A 15482-nucleotide genomic window follows, 5' to 3' on the forward strand; every position below is an offset into this window, starting at 1 on the left:
TATTTGCTGGTCATTTGAAATCACCAGATTTCAGCGGGTTTACGCTTTCACAACGAAAAACTTCTCCATGACCATGTTTCTGCCCTTGCGCGATCTCCTCCATAGCTCCAGCAGACAAGGCGCGGCAGCGTGCACACGTACCGTTACTAGGGACTTTTAGATTGAGTGGACGAGAACACGACGAACGCCGACTGATCATGCGTGTCAACGTACTTAACTGCCCATGTTGACTACAATTAGAAATCTGTTAGATTGCACTCGACGATGGTGCATGCAGGAAGTACACTATGAACATCACGGACAAAGAAAGAGGACAAAATATACAGTTCCTCATTCTACCCTCAACAAAAAAACATTCCTTCACTGCTATTATGTAAAAATGTGTAGGACAGGTGAATATGCATGTGACATCTGTTCTACACATTTTTACATAATAGCAGGGAAGGATCAGTTCCTTTGTCTACCTAAGGAACTGTATATTTTATGCGCACGCGGCATAGTACTAGTACCTTGAGCATGTTAAGGCGCTATATAAATACCAATATGTATGTATGTACTAGATTTAGGAAAATCAAGGTTGACGCATTCTCGAGCGCCGTCTGAGACGACGTAACGCATGCGCAGTGCCTTAAAATGACGTCACACGTTGCAGTCAAAGCTGTCGACGTGCAAATCTAAAAGTCCCTAATAACGGCGCAGTAGGCCTATAACCACTGCTGACGGCGGCACTGTACTGCGAGCTGAATCGGTAATAATAGGCCTACTCATAGAACGAGAAATTGAAACTCAATATTGTGTTAAAGTTATAACAGAAAAGATAATCTTTATTTTATAATTCCACGGGGGCGATTTTTAATTTTGCAATCGCCCCCGTGGGCATCCTGACGGGGGCGATTATGTAGCTCACGGGGGCGAATCGCCCACCGCCCCCGTGTATTTTGAGCGCTGCTAGTAACTGTAACTGATAATGCTCAATTACTTGTCGGCGATTTCAACATAAATGTGGATGATATACGCAACAAAGACGCCATAAACTTCGTAGAGATGCTGAACTCTGCTGGTCTCCAGCAACATGTTACTGTGGCAACTCATCATGCGGGACACATTCTAGATTTGATTATTTCTCGGAAATTGATAACCTGGTCAACAGCGTGGACAAAGTGAGTGGGCTCCCTTAAGACCACTATGCACTCATCTGTCCACTTAATCTAGGACGCCCCCCTCCTGTAAAGAAACTCATCACTTGCAGAAAGCTTCGTTACATTAATTTGAAATACTGAGGGAGGATATTAAGGGCGGTTCTCTGTGTTTATTATTATTATTTTCACCTATAAAATGTACTTATGAAAATAAATGGTCAATTTTAAATGTTTTAGTCTTTAGCAAGTGTCTCATTTGAATTAAATGTTGCTTCAGACCATGATTTACGTCATTCAACAAAAATATTGTGACCTGCCAGTGACACGAATGCGGCATCAAAATATGTGTGCTTCTCTGACCGTAATAAAATGTCTAAAGCTCCTGAGCTTCCGGAACTCCCCACACCAATTTACGCTCCGCTCGCTTCGCTCTCTACCCTCTACCTAATCGTAGATACTTTCAAAGTGGGGTCTAGGGGCAAAGCCTCGACGGGGGTCAAGGGGCGGAGCCCCCGAAGCTCAACGGGTATGGGCATCAGTGGTGAATCCAGGAATTTCTTACGGGGGGTGGCACAAAATGGCATGGGGTGAAATACATGTAAAACCTGATGAAGCGACGGAGCGAGGCTTTAGCGGCGAGGGAGCGGAACGACCAAGCGGGTGTGGTTTGTGACCCCCTCCCAGAGTAGGAAGCATTTGCAATTTTAGAACCACATTAGACCGATTTCCAGGCACTTCCTGGAGTAATATGACGTAAATTGCTTTCTCCTACCCCCTCCAAGAGTAGGGATCTTTTGCAATTTGAGAACCACGTTTGGCACATTAATGTCCACCGGCACTCCCTGGAAAAAACGAGGCCTTCTGCCTGGTTAGAAGTTAGAGAAAAGTGATCTGTCACGTCGTGGGACGTTGTATATGCTTCGTTGCCGCACAATGCACAAAGACGTTGGTCCGGTACTTCACGAGTTGTACTGGGGCGTCGTTAGATCTTTTTCAGTGGGGGAGGGGGGAGGGTGTAGAGGCCACCGATTACCTACAAAACGAGCCACCAATTACCGACAAATATATTAATGCCAATGTCCCAATGTCTACAAAATTAACCCTGTAAACCCGGAGCAAGGAACTAAGTTATTTTTCATTCCCCCCCCCCCCTGCCACGCGCGGAAGCTTTGATACTTCATTAAATTATTAGAGAAAGAAGACGATACGTTATACCGTTCTCGACTCTTAGTTCTTGTTTCCTCCCTCCCGCGCAAAGCGCGGAAGCTTTGACATTTCATTAGATTATTAGAGAAAGAAAACGATTCGTTTTACTGATTTCTACTCTTAATCCTTGCTTTCACATTTCATTAAATTATTTGGGAAAGAAGACGATGCGTTTCCTTAAATTATTACTCTTAATCCTTGTCTGAATAGAGTAGCGTAGCGCGGATGCTTTGACGGGTCATTCAATTATAAGGTAAAGAAGACGATTTGTTGTACTGTTTTCGACTTTTAATCCTTGTCTGAATTCAATTTCACCCTCAAGCGCGAAAGTTTTGACGTTTCATTAATTTTTTTAAAAAAGGAGACGATTCGTTGTATTGTTTTCGACTCTTAATCCTTGTCTGAATTCAGTTTTCGCCCTCCCGCGCCAAGCGCGAGGCTTTGACGTTTCATTAAATTATTAGAGAAAGAAGATGATTCTTTGTACTGATTTCTACTCACTTTGTCTGAATTCAGTTTCCCTCCATTCCGCGCGAAGCGCGGAAGCTTAAACGTTTCATTAAATTATCACAGAAATTGTCTGAATTTTCAAAAATGTTTCTTTTTTCGATAAAAAGTCACAGTTCGTAGGGGAAAAAATTTTGCCGGCCGACCGACATTAAACATCTCACCGAATTCAATTTTCTGCATTGATATAGTACACGAGCTAGATAGAGCAAGAATACCGACACAGCAGACCCGACACAGCAACATAATTATCTATGTGTATCGTTCTTGCTCCTTCGACGTGGCGACTCCACCCAACATTCCCTTTGCTCTTTTACTCCCACCCCTCTTCTCTCTTTCTTTCCCCGTTTCCTTTTTCTCATTTTTTTTTCTTTCTCCTTTTCTTTTTTTTTTTCTTTCTTTTCCTCTCCTTCCTCTTTTTCTTTTTTCTCTTTTTTTTTCTTCTTCTCTTCTCTTTCTTTCCTTGGTCATGGTTCAATTTTATTTGGGGGGGAGCTAGCGCCCCAAGCCCCCTACCAGTACGCCTGTGAGAATACCCCATCTTACTTTGCTGATATCACATTGTCTTTAGCTCGTATGTATCAGTATTAGTATGAGCCAATATAAAGTTATTATTCTTTATTCAGTTCAGTGCTTTTTCTCAAAAATTGTTTCGCTATTTTTTGTGGGTTGAGACGCTAGGAAATGGTTTCAAATGTACATTACACAAACCCTGAACCATTGCATAATGATGGTGGTTCTCTCTCTCTCTCTCTCTCTGAAAGTGAGAGTTAGAAAAAATCATGCCGCTTCACTCCCCCCCCCCCCCCCAAAAAAAAAAAAAAATAGTGATCCTCCTCTCCAGCATCCCTTCTCCTCCCCCTCCCCCCCCCCCCTGCTTATTCACCGGCCGGCTGAGTCGGAGCAAAATTTCCAAAAAAAACTGGACCAAAATATATATATTTATATTATGGTCTTACCCCCCCCCCCCGCTTTTTCACCGTGTTCGCCGGCTGGCTGATTCGCCAATAAATATTTTCTCAAGATTTGGCCCCCCCCCCCCTCTCTTGCCGCCTGCTGGATCCGCCCCTGCAATGTATTTGCAAGATGTAAAAAGCGCATTAACGTTTTAAAACGTTGAACAGGAACATGGTGGGGTGCAAATACCAAAACACTCCGTTTATTATATACATCATTTACCAGACCCCTACTGGATTACGAATGTGAAATATATTATTCGGCTTAAACAACCAAAAAGAAAAAGCTAGACATGATTCAACTCGATATTCTAAAGATATGCTACGAACGATAATTTCGTACGAATCTCACTGTTTTTCCAGTCTTCCCGATTTACCATTGTCTGAAAATCGTTCGTACGGCGTTCGTAGCAGTTCGTAATGGCATTTGTGACCGAGGCTTAACATGGAACATAATAGTTTGAAAACAAACGGTATTTAAAATACGAATTTTGTAAAGATTCTCGGAAATCATAATTTCACGATATCTGCATGATTTTTTTGTTAAACGATTAGGGGTACGGGCCTTTTCAATCAAATGGCAATAGAATTATTAACACTATTTTATAATTGAGTAAGTAATGGCTTATATTTATTGCGATTTTGTTCTTTCTTTCAAAAGTTGTCAGTGCTCACTCAAGCGCACAATATTCTCAATACTGTAGGTGCCATCTGACTGAATAGGCCCTCGCCCATAATTTCATCCCCTAGAATCATTCAGATATCGCGAAATTTAATTTTACCGGATACTTTCACAGTGTGTACTTTTTTTTTAATAAGCACTATATTGAGTGCATATTGACATTTAGTTTGTTTCATGTTATTCATTGTCTTTCTCCTTATGTTGTTTTTATTCATACAGGAAACCATGGCAGAGGTAACAGACGCAGTTATTTCTTGGTTTTGTGGAGGAGAAAACTCGTCTACCGTAGACGATGTTTCAATCATTCTACATCCTCCTGGTAACTGGGCCTCCAACACCTGTACAATAGACCTCGTACTCCTTATCTTGCACTTGGTATTTTGTATGATGGCTTCACTGGTTTTAATCTTCATACCTGTATGTAGCATCTCTCGGGCAACTGATCATGCCTACATCATCCGCTATCCAGGTCACGTGGTCCGTTGGTTGACGTATATCCTGTACACTCTTCTATGTATCGGTATGATTGTCGAAAGTATCTTAACCTCAAATGACCATCACTTTGATAGTCCACCGAGACTGTACATCGTACCATTAGCTGGATTCCTGGCCGCCATCTTTGTAATGGTATATCATCATTACATGGAATACTGGGAGCTACCGGGAATGTGGCCTGTACAGTTCTTATACTGGGTGTGCCTCCTCGTCGCAGAGTGTTTCAGGGCTTCTGCGTTTCATCACGATAATATTACGTCACGTCACATGATCTGGACCTTCAATAAGTCAATGGTAGCTATAGATGCAGCGATGTGTGTGGTGGAAATCTATTTTCTGATGAAAAAGGTAATGGCCCGAGCACAGCTAGACATGCAAGATCTCATATATTATGACGCATATAATATTATACGCATTTCAGTCTTGGAAATAGTACATATCCCTCCACTTGTGCTTACTCTTTCTTCCCTATCCTGCATGATCATTGTCCCTATTGATCTTTTGAAGTAATCATCCATTATATTTGTAGTTTAAACAATTTTGTGTGGTTATTATTATCATTGAAACATTGCAGATATACGTGATTGTCAGAACGTTTTTGATTTAAGCTGCTACTTCATACATTTAGAACAACCAGTACATCACCTTTCTTCCCCTTCAAATCTTCAAATGCAAACCAGGGATTCAGCCTCGGATCATCACCTAAAGAACATCCTCCAGAATTGAGGAATCTGAAGTATCTTCATGATGATTGTAGTTTGCCATCATCTCTCCTCTATGCATGGATGAACGACCTGTTTAAGAAAGGCATGACGCAGGCAATAGAAGATGAAGATATGGGAAGCCTACCCGATGAGCATTCTGCAAAGTACTCCAGCGAACGATTCGCCAAGATTCTCATCCAAGAACAGGTACTTCTAGCATCTCTTAACGTAAATTCTAGTTGTTTGATAGACCAATTAAATCATATTTTTGGCATTGGTAAGGCTTTTTGGCAAAACAAACGCTCACATTTTTTGCTGTGGAAAGACAAAGTTGAATATAAAGAGATAAAACATTTGATTTTATAAATTTTAAACCCTGGAAAGATTGGCATCATTAAGTTGGCATGTAACGTCGTCAAGAGATACCGTCATTGTTTAGTTACCATACTTCATAGACCTCTATGAGGCCTTCAAATTCTGTACTAAATACCTTTTATTCTTTTTTCTTTTCATGTTTTGAGCGGAAAAGTATCTGGTAAATAGACCAAACATTGAAAGTTCAGCATTAGCAGTTGGAAAGTGTGTCTGGTTGATCTTTTTCACTGTTTTGTCTTCTTCATTCGAGCCCCTTAGGAGAGGGCCAGAAAGAAAGGCCTTGAATTCAGTTTCAGTCGAGCTCTCTACAGATTCCTTAAGAAAGGAATGTACATATCGGGAATTCTCATGTTTGTTGGAGTTACGTCAGGTTTTGCCACGCCATTTCTCATCGCTGGAGTTATCAGATGGGTAACTTTGCAGAGCAAAGATACAGAGGAGACAGGGCCTACAAATCATGTACGCATTTACTAATTTGGTTTATCATTTTGATCATTGTCACCTCCGATGAGCGATAACCCTTCCTTTATATCATTATCATTAGGTGTAAATCGCTTTATTTGATATGCTGTTCATCATTAATTTAATTGTGTTCTGTTCATTTATTTCGCTTTAATTGTTGATCATAAAGATTTGTTTATGTCATCTTATCTCATAGAAGCCTCCTTTTCCCCTTGATTCAATTTATGACTTTGAACTGTGATTTTATTCATATTTCGTGGCAAACAATTAATTGCATTTTCCATACGCTTGGCTGCACTTCATCATTTCTGTCGAAACAAAAATATATTTAATGTAATTTTATGGTAATATTTATGGTATTGCTTTATTTGATGAAGTGGCAATTATAATTTCTGCACATCTATACATTGTTGAATTCAGGTCTATCACAGTTATTAGGTTGGGGCGATTCAAATATATTAAATCATCTACTCCCCTGTTTAACAAATCATATTATCATAACTTGCTTAAGATTAAGGCAAACGTAGACGATATGATTATCTTAAATATGTTAAAAGTTTATTCACTCCTTTGACGATCCCCAACTCCGCCTAAAACATGAAGATTCCAAAAAAGTATTTGCATAATTATTGTATCTTATGCAGTAGTGAAATATAAATGTTTATTTTTACAACACACAGATGCTGGAGTCATACATCACAGTGGGAGATTTCTTTTCCAATGGATATGTTCTGGTGACGGTCCTCTTCTTCCAATTAGTCTTCCAAAAAATCACCCATGAGTTAGGTTATCACTATATCATCTTAGAGGCAGCCAAAGTCAGGGCTGCCATTCAGGTAAACGCGCTCTACTACTTTACTTTTGCAAGAATTTCATTATGGTTAGACTTATTTTAATCAGCAACAAATAACCATAATTCACTTTGGATTTAATTGAATTTCATTTCGACATGTCCGCCCAAAACATTCAAATATCCGATATTTTACGCTACATCGTAAGAAAAAATGGTAATTTTCATGTTATCATTAAATGATTTAAGAAAAAGGATGTACAACCTGAACGACACAGATGACAAAATCAAGACCCACGTTACTACATTGAGAATTGTTAGGTTACCTAAATATGAGGGGCATTCCAGAAATTTGAGATATTTTTTGGAGAGCATTGTAAATGTCCTAGATTATTATAATGTTAGTACATCATAATTGTGTATCTAATAAGCTGACATGCCAGTGTTGTTATACCAGGGTGAAAGAGCCGGCTATAACAGCAGTTCGAACACACCCTACTAAACACTGCTTGTCACAACTGACTATAGTTTATATAGTGCAGTCGGGAGCTCCCTATGCATTGGCACTTTGTGTTGAACTAGACCAAAACTTACGAAATTCTCCATAAGTTAGTCTCTGGTGACCTATGACGAAAGCTACATCTATCGTCATGATCCATATACTAATAGACAAGATCTTTGCTCCCCAGACCCAAGAAGGTGAGGCAGAGCAAGTCCAACGGAAAGGTCATGGTGATCATTATCGACCTCCACTAGGCAGGAATTCGGGAAGAGATTGTGTTGTGGCCATGTGGCCAGAGCGCCAGGACTATCCATCCGTCCACACTTTCAGGCGCGGATCCAGGGGGGGGGGGGCGAGCGTGCCTTGCCCCCCCCCCCCCGCAAAAAAAAAGGAGAGAGAGAGAGAGAAGGAAAAGAAGGGAAAGAGGAGAGAAAGGGAAAAAAGAAGAGGAAGAAGAAAAGAAAAGAGGGAAGAAGGAGATCGGGGGAAGGACTTGCCTCCCCCTTCCCCCCCCCCCCCCCATAATAAAAAAAATAAAAGAGAAGGAAGGAAAGGGAAAGAAAAAAGATAAAGAGGAGATAAAGGGAAGGACAAAATCCCGCCAACAATGTGTGGAGCGGGTTGGGGACCAAAATGACCGTGCCCCTCCCCCCCCCCCCCCCCAGCAAACCTAAAAGAGAGATAAGGAAGGGAAGGGAAAGTGAAAGAGGAGAGAAAGGGAAAGGAAAAAAAGAGAATGAAGAAAGGTAAGGGATATAAGTTGCAATTTTCCCGCCAACAAGGTGTAGATCGGAGGGGGGGGGAGGGCACTGGCATACTGATAGGGGAGGGGGGGTTGGAGAAATAGTATTCAAACGTGGTTTATTTATAATTCCATAACGGTGGTTAACAAATAATGCTGAAATGAGATAATTTTCCTCACTTCATGCGTTTGTTGGAAAATGACAAATTCCTAAATTTACAGCCAGGCAAGAAAATGCTTTTTGAGATGCCTACATATCAGGGCCCGCGGAACGGCGGGGATCGGGATCCTCGAGCCCCTCCCCCACACTTTCTTTGAAAAAGTATATTAAAGAGAAATAGAAAGAAAGAGAGCGAGAAAGAAAAAATAGTTAACTGCCAGTGTCACATTATAATGGGGTATCAAAATATGCTCATCTGACCATGATTAAAATTAATGCCTAAAATCCTAAGGGCTCTGCCCCCTGGATTCCACCTAGGGCCCTAAGGCGGGCCCTTAGATGCTCATATGACGGTCATTTAATGCCTAAAACCCCTGATTTCTGGGGGCTCTGCCCCCTGGACCCCACGCCAAATGGTGTCCTGCTAGTGTCACAAATAATAAGGTATCAAAAATGCTCATCTGACCGTAATTAAACGCCTAAAACCCCTGAGCTTCTGGGGGCTCTACCCCCTGGACCCAACCAAGAGCCCTTAGGCGGGCCCCTCAAAACTCATCTGACCGTAATTGAGTGCCTAAAACCCTTGAGATTCCGGGGCTCCGCCCCCTGAACCCCAAGCCAATTAGTGACCTGCCATTGTAACAATTAGGTATCAAAAAAATGCTCATCTGACCGTAATTAAATGCCTAAACTCCTGAACTTCCGGGGCTTTGCCCCCTGGACCCCGTCTAGGGCGCTAAGGCGGACCCCTGAATGCTAATCTGACCGTAAATTAAAACCTTAAACCCCTGAGCTTCCGGGGCGGACAAGGTATCAACATATGTTCATCTGACAGCAGGCGCGTAGCCAGGGGGGCGGTGGGGTGGTCCCCCAATAAACGCCGGCCAAAAAAAGAGAGGAGTGTAAAGGGAGAGGACGTAGGAAGCAAAGGAAATAGACAAAGAACATATTTGAAATTCAGACAAGGATTAAGAGTCGAGAACGGTACAACGAATCGTCTTCTTTCTCTAATGAATTAATGAAACGTCAAAGCTTCCGCGCTACGCGCGGGGGAGGGCAGGGGGAACTTAATTCAGACGAGGATAATTTTCGGGAATGGTACAACGAATTGTCTTCTTTCTATAATAATTTAATGAATCGTCGAAGCTTTCGCGCTTCGCGCGGAAGGGGGGGGGGAATTGATTTAGACAAGGATTAAGAGTCGAGAACGGTACGACAAATGGTCTTATTTCGCTAATGATTTAATGAAACGTAAAAGCTGTATTCAGACTAGGATTATTTTCGAGAACGGTACAACGAATCGTCTTCTTTCTCTAATGATTTAATGAAACGTACAAGCTTCCGCGCTTCGCGCGGGAGGGAGGAGGGGAAAACTGAATTCAGATGAGGATTACGAGTCGAGAACGGTACAACGAATCGTCTTCTTTCTCTAATGATTTAATGAACCGTAAAAGCTTCCGGGCTTTGCGCGGGAGAGGGGGATGAATTAAGACGAGGATTAAGAGTAAAAAACTGTACATCGAATCGTCTTCTTTTTCTAATGATTTAATGAAACGTTAAAGCTTAAAGGGAGGGGAAAAACTATTTTCAGACGAGTAGGCACGTACGGGAGGGGGAGGAGGTTAGGGGGTTGACCCTCCCCCCTTCGGTTTTTTATGTGTGTATTTTGGAGCAACCCCCCCCCCCCCTTTTCTGTGATTTTTTTTTTTTTTTTTTTATTTAAAAAAAAAAAAATATGCCAATGGCTGACCTAAAAAAGGTGACCTCACCCCCCCCCCAACGGAACAAAATGTCAAATTTTCAAATTTCGAGACCAAAAAAAAAAAGGGTCCTCTTCCCCCCCCCCCCCCCCCCCCCCCCCCCCCCGCTTATTTAGCGGCTGGCTAATCGTTACGATTTTTTTTCGGACCAAAAAAAAAAGTGGGCCCCCCCCCCCTAAGAAATCCTGGATCCGTGCCTGCAAACTAAGAGATTGATTTTAAAACTGTCCTCATCCTCCCTACATCACAGACCATGCTCTTTGTGACTTTTGGGTATTCCCCAAGCTGAAGAGGAACCTCAGTGACAGTTGTTAAAATTATTGAGGAGATGAAGGAGGCTGTGACAAGAGTGCTTGACACATTCACTTTGGAGGCCTTCAGAGGATCCTACTACAGGAGATTATAGTTTTATACTTAATTTGGTACCAAGAAAATGTCTCCTAAAAGAGTCTCAAACCTTTTGGAGTGCACCTCGTATTTTGTCGCTCCATAATTATGTGTATGTCGTCTGCTATTAGATTTTTTTTCCTCTAGAGTCATAACTTTCTAAACATCCTGATAAAATGCTTTTGTTCACTTTGTTTTAAATGATATAGTCAGCAGTGTATGCCAAATCCTTACGCCTGTCGAGTTCGGTGATTGGTAGTGGGTCTCTCACTATCGGTGAGATTACCAACCACATGTCAGTAGATCCTAGGGCCATATTCTTAGCTTTGCAATGGTTCCATTCCTGCTGGTTTATACCATATCAGGTGAGTATATAATGCGAAATCATTGAAATGTCAAACAAATGTTTATAAGATATATTATACATCATATATCTATGCGTTTTGTATCTAATGAAAAGGCGCTTATAAATGTAATATAATCATTGTTATTATTATTATCATCATATTTATTTTTAAAGAGTAGCCTTTGATTTGTTGCCTTCGATGGACCTAAAAAGATATATCACATCATGACATTTTTCTTAATAATTTCATTATGTAACAAAGGTAATAAAATGTGAATATCATCTACTGTATTTCAGCGCCGATCCTCATAAACAAATAGATTTAAGAGAGAAGTAAACCTTTAAAAGTAGTGCTTTATACAAAGCTGCAAATGAACAATGGTGTAATGTTGTCACGTAATATTTAAACTTGGGAACGTTTCTGTTGAGCAGGTTGTTATATACATCATCATTCTCTACAATGAACTCGGAGTGTCAGCACTGGTTAGTTGCCTCATACTTTTACTGGCTATACCTGTTCAGATCTACATTGCTAATAAACAATCATTCTACCAACAGGAGGCTATGGTAAGTTTAATTCATGTGAAGAAAGAATCCCTATATCTTTCCTTGTTTGTCTCACAATTTTATATATACAGTCGATTACTCTAAGGGCTTGTTAATTATGTTGTCAGTGGTTGGTGAGTATTAGTAAGCTACATGTAGGTAATAAGTTTAGGCCAGTTAGTTCATTTGAATCGCTTTATCATTGTTTAGTAAGCTAGTTAATAGGAAAGGTCCTCGCCCCTGTTTTATCTGCCATGCGAGCCTAGGTCCTACAGGTCGAGAAACATTACAGGTGGATACTATCACCATTCGGGTTATTCCATGGAATCCTTTAGTCTAAACGGAAGAAATCGTTGTTGACTTTAGAGTTGCTACACAACAATACTAACCAGTGAAGATCAAAGATGAAAACATTGAAATGATTTTAAAAAACAAAATCTGTGAACAACGATTGATAATAAATGTACCTGGGCATGATGAGGATACGTCCATTGTGGCGAGCGCCCAAAGAATGTTTTATCTCAGGAAATTGAGCTATCTACATGTTGATAATCCTATTTTCTACAAATGCTTTGTCGTGAGTATTTTATTTTTCAACTATGTTGTTTGGTTTTGGGCATGTAGCCTGTAGGATAGATGACTTTAGGAAAATGGAAAGTGTAGTCGAGAGGCCGAGTAAAATAACAGGAAATAGACGAAATCTGACAGAAGAATGCAAGGCGCGAATCCTCCAAAATCCTCCAAGACGATATTTGGGCTCCTATGTTTCATACTCCGTGTGTCTGTACAACCAAGTTGAGTGAGGAGCATGTGGGCCCCAAGTATCGGTTGGCGTGATTTTCCTTCCTTCTTTCACCTTGATGTTCTATCCTTTTCATCACTTTCTGAATGTGTAATACTAGAATATAAGAATATTTATTTTTGGGGCTACCTTTTATTTAGATGGTTCTTTTAAAATTATAAACACAACGCTATAGTTTCTTATATAAATATTATGATTTTTACAATGTGTAACAAAATTGTTCCCATGTATTCTTTTGAATTCGGATTAATAAAAGAATTGAATTGAATTACCCTATCGAAAATTAGCTCCCCCCCCCCCCCTCGGTCATCCAAAGACAAAGAGAACTCTTTTTCTTTCTTAATTGATAACATGGCTACTGTTCTCAAACTGGTTGTTTTGTTATGGTTGATGTTCATTCTAGCAAATGTCAGATGAACGGTTAAAGCAGACTAACGAGGTACTGCAAGGAATGAAAGTCGTCAAATTAAACGCTTGGGAGAGAATATTTCAACAGGCTATCGAGGTCACCAGAATCAAAGAAGTCGGTAAACTAAAGGCTCTAATGTTCTGGCAGGTCCAGCTTAGTAAGTACAGATTCATAGCAGTGTAAGAAGTATTCCAGAAAAATGTTATAACAATTGTCTTAACATCGGTGAAATACGATACAAAATTCGCTAACCTTCGCAGTATCATGTTTCATGAAAGAATGTTTAAAAGTATTGTCACTAGCCTTTCAGAATGAGAGTGTTATTAGAAGGTAAAATGTTTTGTATAAATGTTCAATGGGAGACTATTTATTAACTTATTCACGTATTTTTCAATCTTCAATGCTTACCTAATTATCTCTTTCCTCTATCAATATAACCTTTCATCGTTATCATTGTTAACCTAATGACTTTCGATTATATTTGTCATATTATTGTTGATATGATTATTTCTATCACTTGTCGTTTTTTAATTGCTAGCATTGTTATCACCGTCCTTATTCTTATGCTCAACAGAATCATCTTAGTTAACAGAAATGGGAATGTAATATATATTTATTTTGTTTTTATTTCAGATTCCTTGGCCAATGCAGTCCCACTTCTTGTTATGCCCATAGTAAGTATAACAAGTTACTTTAATTTAGCATAACAACTTAGTGATAAGAGTCAAGTCTTTAGAATGGCAATTTGTTTGTATAATGTGTATTCTCTGAACGAGAGAAGCAGAATCTGATGAAATGGGCTTGTGGAACTTTGGAATATAATATATAAAATGTTGGTGATGCTTTGTTAGTCATATAGATTTACCCAATATAATATTTCTATGATGCTGTAATCGGGAATTTCACCAGTTGAATTTCGGGTCCTCATCTGATTCAATTTAAATAATATAACATTAATCATTCTTTTGATTTTCACCAACCGTGCCGATTTTACACTTGATTCAAATATCAAATCATTATTTGAAATGGCATATTTAATATTTTGCATCGAAAAGTATTCATATATTTTTTTGTTCAGGCCCTTTAGAATTTTTATTTAAAAAACGAGTGTAAAATGTTTTGTTTTCTTGTTTTGGACTGATTTAGGCTCTGAGCCTGTACAGTGTATTCACGGGCAAGAACCTGACTCCTGACGTAGCCTTCACATCATTAGCAGTCATCAACCAGCTTCAGCTCCCTCTACAGTTACTACCAAAGGTGTCGTCTTCCTTCGTCACGGCTGTCGTCAGTATACGTCGACTAGGAAACTTCTTCAAAGCACCCGAGATCGAAGGCAATCTATTGAAGGGCGGTGAAATGGATGAGGACAACGATGATAAAGAAAAGAAGAAGGTATGATACCACATTGTGGGATCTGTGATTGAAATGGCAATATATATTCATCTTTGCAAATGGTACATTGTATATGTTTTCGTTATGCCTTATTTTATATTACCATTTGATGGTTTACTGTCTCATCTTTATTTTTGTTTTTACAGTTAAAATCTGTATATACAGTTAACAGCTAATTAATACATACGTTTGTAAAGGATGTAATAATTGATTTTCCCGATTTAGGCGTCTTCATAATCTGACATATCAAAGCTTACATCTAAAATTATGTAACAAAGAACAATATTCAACCATTCTAGCTTTCATTATTGAGTTAAGGAGGGAATACATCACATTTTAATACAAGGGTATGAATAATTAAGTTGTTAACTGTATTGTGTAAACAGGATGTCATTGAAGACCATATTTTTAAAGATGAATGAAGCTTCCTGTATGATTATCAGAAGTAGATAAATAAATGAATGAACAAAATAATTTACGGACAGGGTGATCGAATTATGAAAGGACTTGGCTGCATTATGATAGTATGGTCACGTCGCCTTGAATTTGGATCAGAGAATTATTTAAAAAAGGAGAAAGGTTCATACTGAATCGTTAAAGAGGAATCTGATTGACATTGACATTGATATTGATATTGTTTTCTGGTATGAGTGATAATTATGAGTGATGTAGAAGATGCTTTTTTTCTTCTTCGTACACGACCATGCTTCTTCCGTCTTTAGTAATTTCATCATCATCTTTTTTAATTCAGTACTGACTATACAGTGCGTCCCAGAAAAAACGAAACTTAATCACATTTATAATTAATAAATGACACATATTTGGAAAGCTTAGATCCTCCTCTTTCATTTAATGCAACTCATATGATACATATGTCACGCATGAGTGATTACAATCAATTTGAAGAGAGGAAACCGAAAAGTCATTTGGCGGGCGGGATCTGAATTTCAAAGAGAAAATCACATTTCTAGAAAGTTGAGTTTCTGCCCGTTCATATGACACCTCAATCAGGAAAAATGAACTAGGAAAAAAAAAGTTCTGTTTGTTTAAAGCAGTGCTTGCATTTCCATAATTTTATTAAACGAATTCGTTTTCACTGACTGCCTGCCATATCAACAAA

At 39.5% G+C, this 15482-nt stretch overlaps 1 protein-coding gene across 4 annotated transcripts in view; it reads left to right on the top strand.

Annotated features, from left to right (window-relative positions):
* The window catches only part of LOC100889760 (ATP-binding cassette sub-family C member 9), a 64946-nt gene that overhangs the window by 15256 nt on the left and 34208 nt on the right, over positions 1–15482 (top strand). For all 4 annotated transcript variants that reach the window (XM_031000312.1, XM_031000311.1, XM_031000310.1 and 1 more), the window contains exons 2-10: positions 4710–5333; positions 5666–5896; positions 6323–6523; positions 7207–7362; positions 11077–11232; positions 11646–11780; positions 12965–13127; positions 13604–13644; positions 14117–14362. In XM_031000312.1, coding sequence (XP_030856172.1) covers positions 4716–5333; positions 5666–5896; positions 6323–6523; positions 7207–7362; positions 11077–11232; positions 11646–11780; positions 12965–13127; positions 13604–13644; positions 14117–14362 — 1947 coding nt within the window. In that variant the 5' untranslated portion in view covers positions 4710–4715. The remainder of the gene's footprint in view (positions 1–4709; positions 5334–5665; positions 5897–6322; positions 6524–7206; positions 7363–11076; positions 11233–11645; positions 11781–12964; positions 13128–13603; positions 13645–14116; positions 14363–15482) is intronic.

The sequence above is a fragment of the Strongylocentrotus purpuratus genome, unplaced genomic scaffold (genome assembly GCF_000002235.5).
Source record: "Strongylocentrotus purpuratus isolate Spur 01 unplaced genomic scaffold, Spur_5.0 spur5_scaffold_6, whole genome shotgun sequence".
NCBI classification, from domain to species: Eukaryota; Metazoa; Echinodermata; class Echinoidea; order Camarodonta; family Strongylocentrotidae; genus Strongylocentrotus; species Strongylocentrotus purpuratus.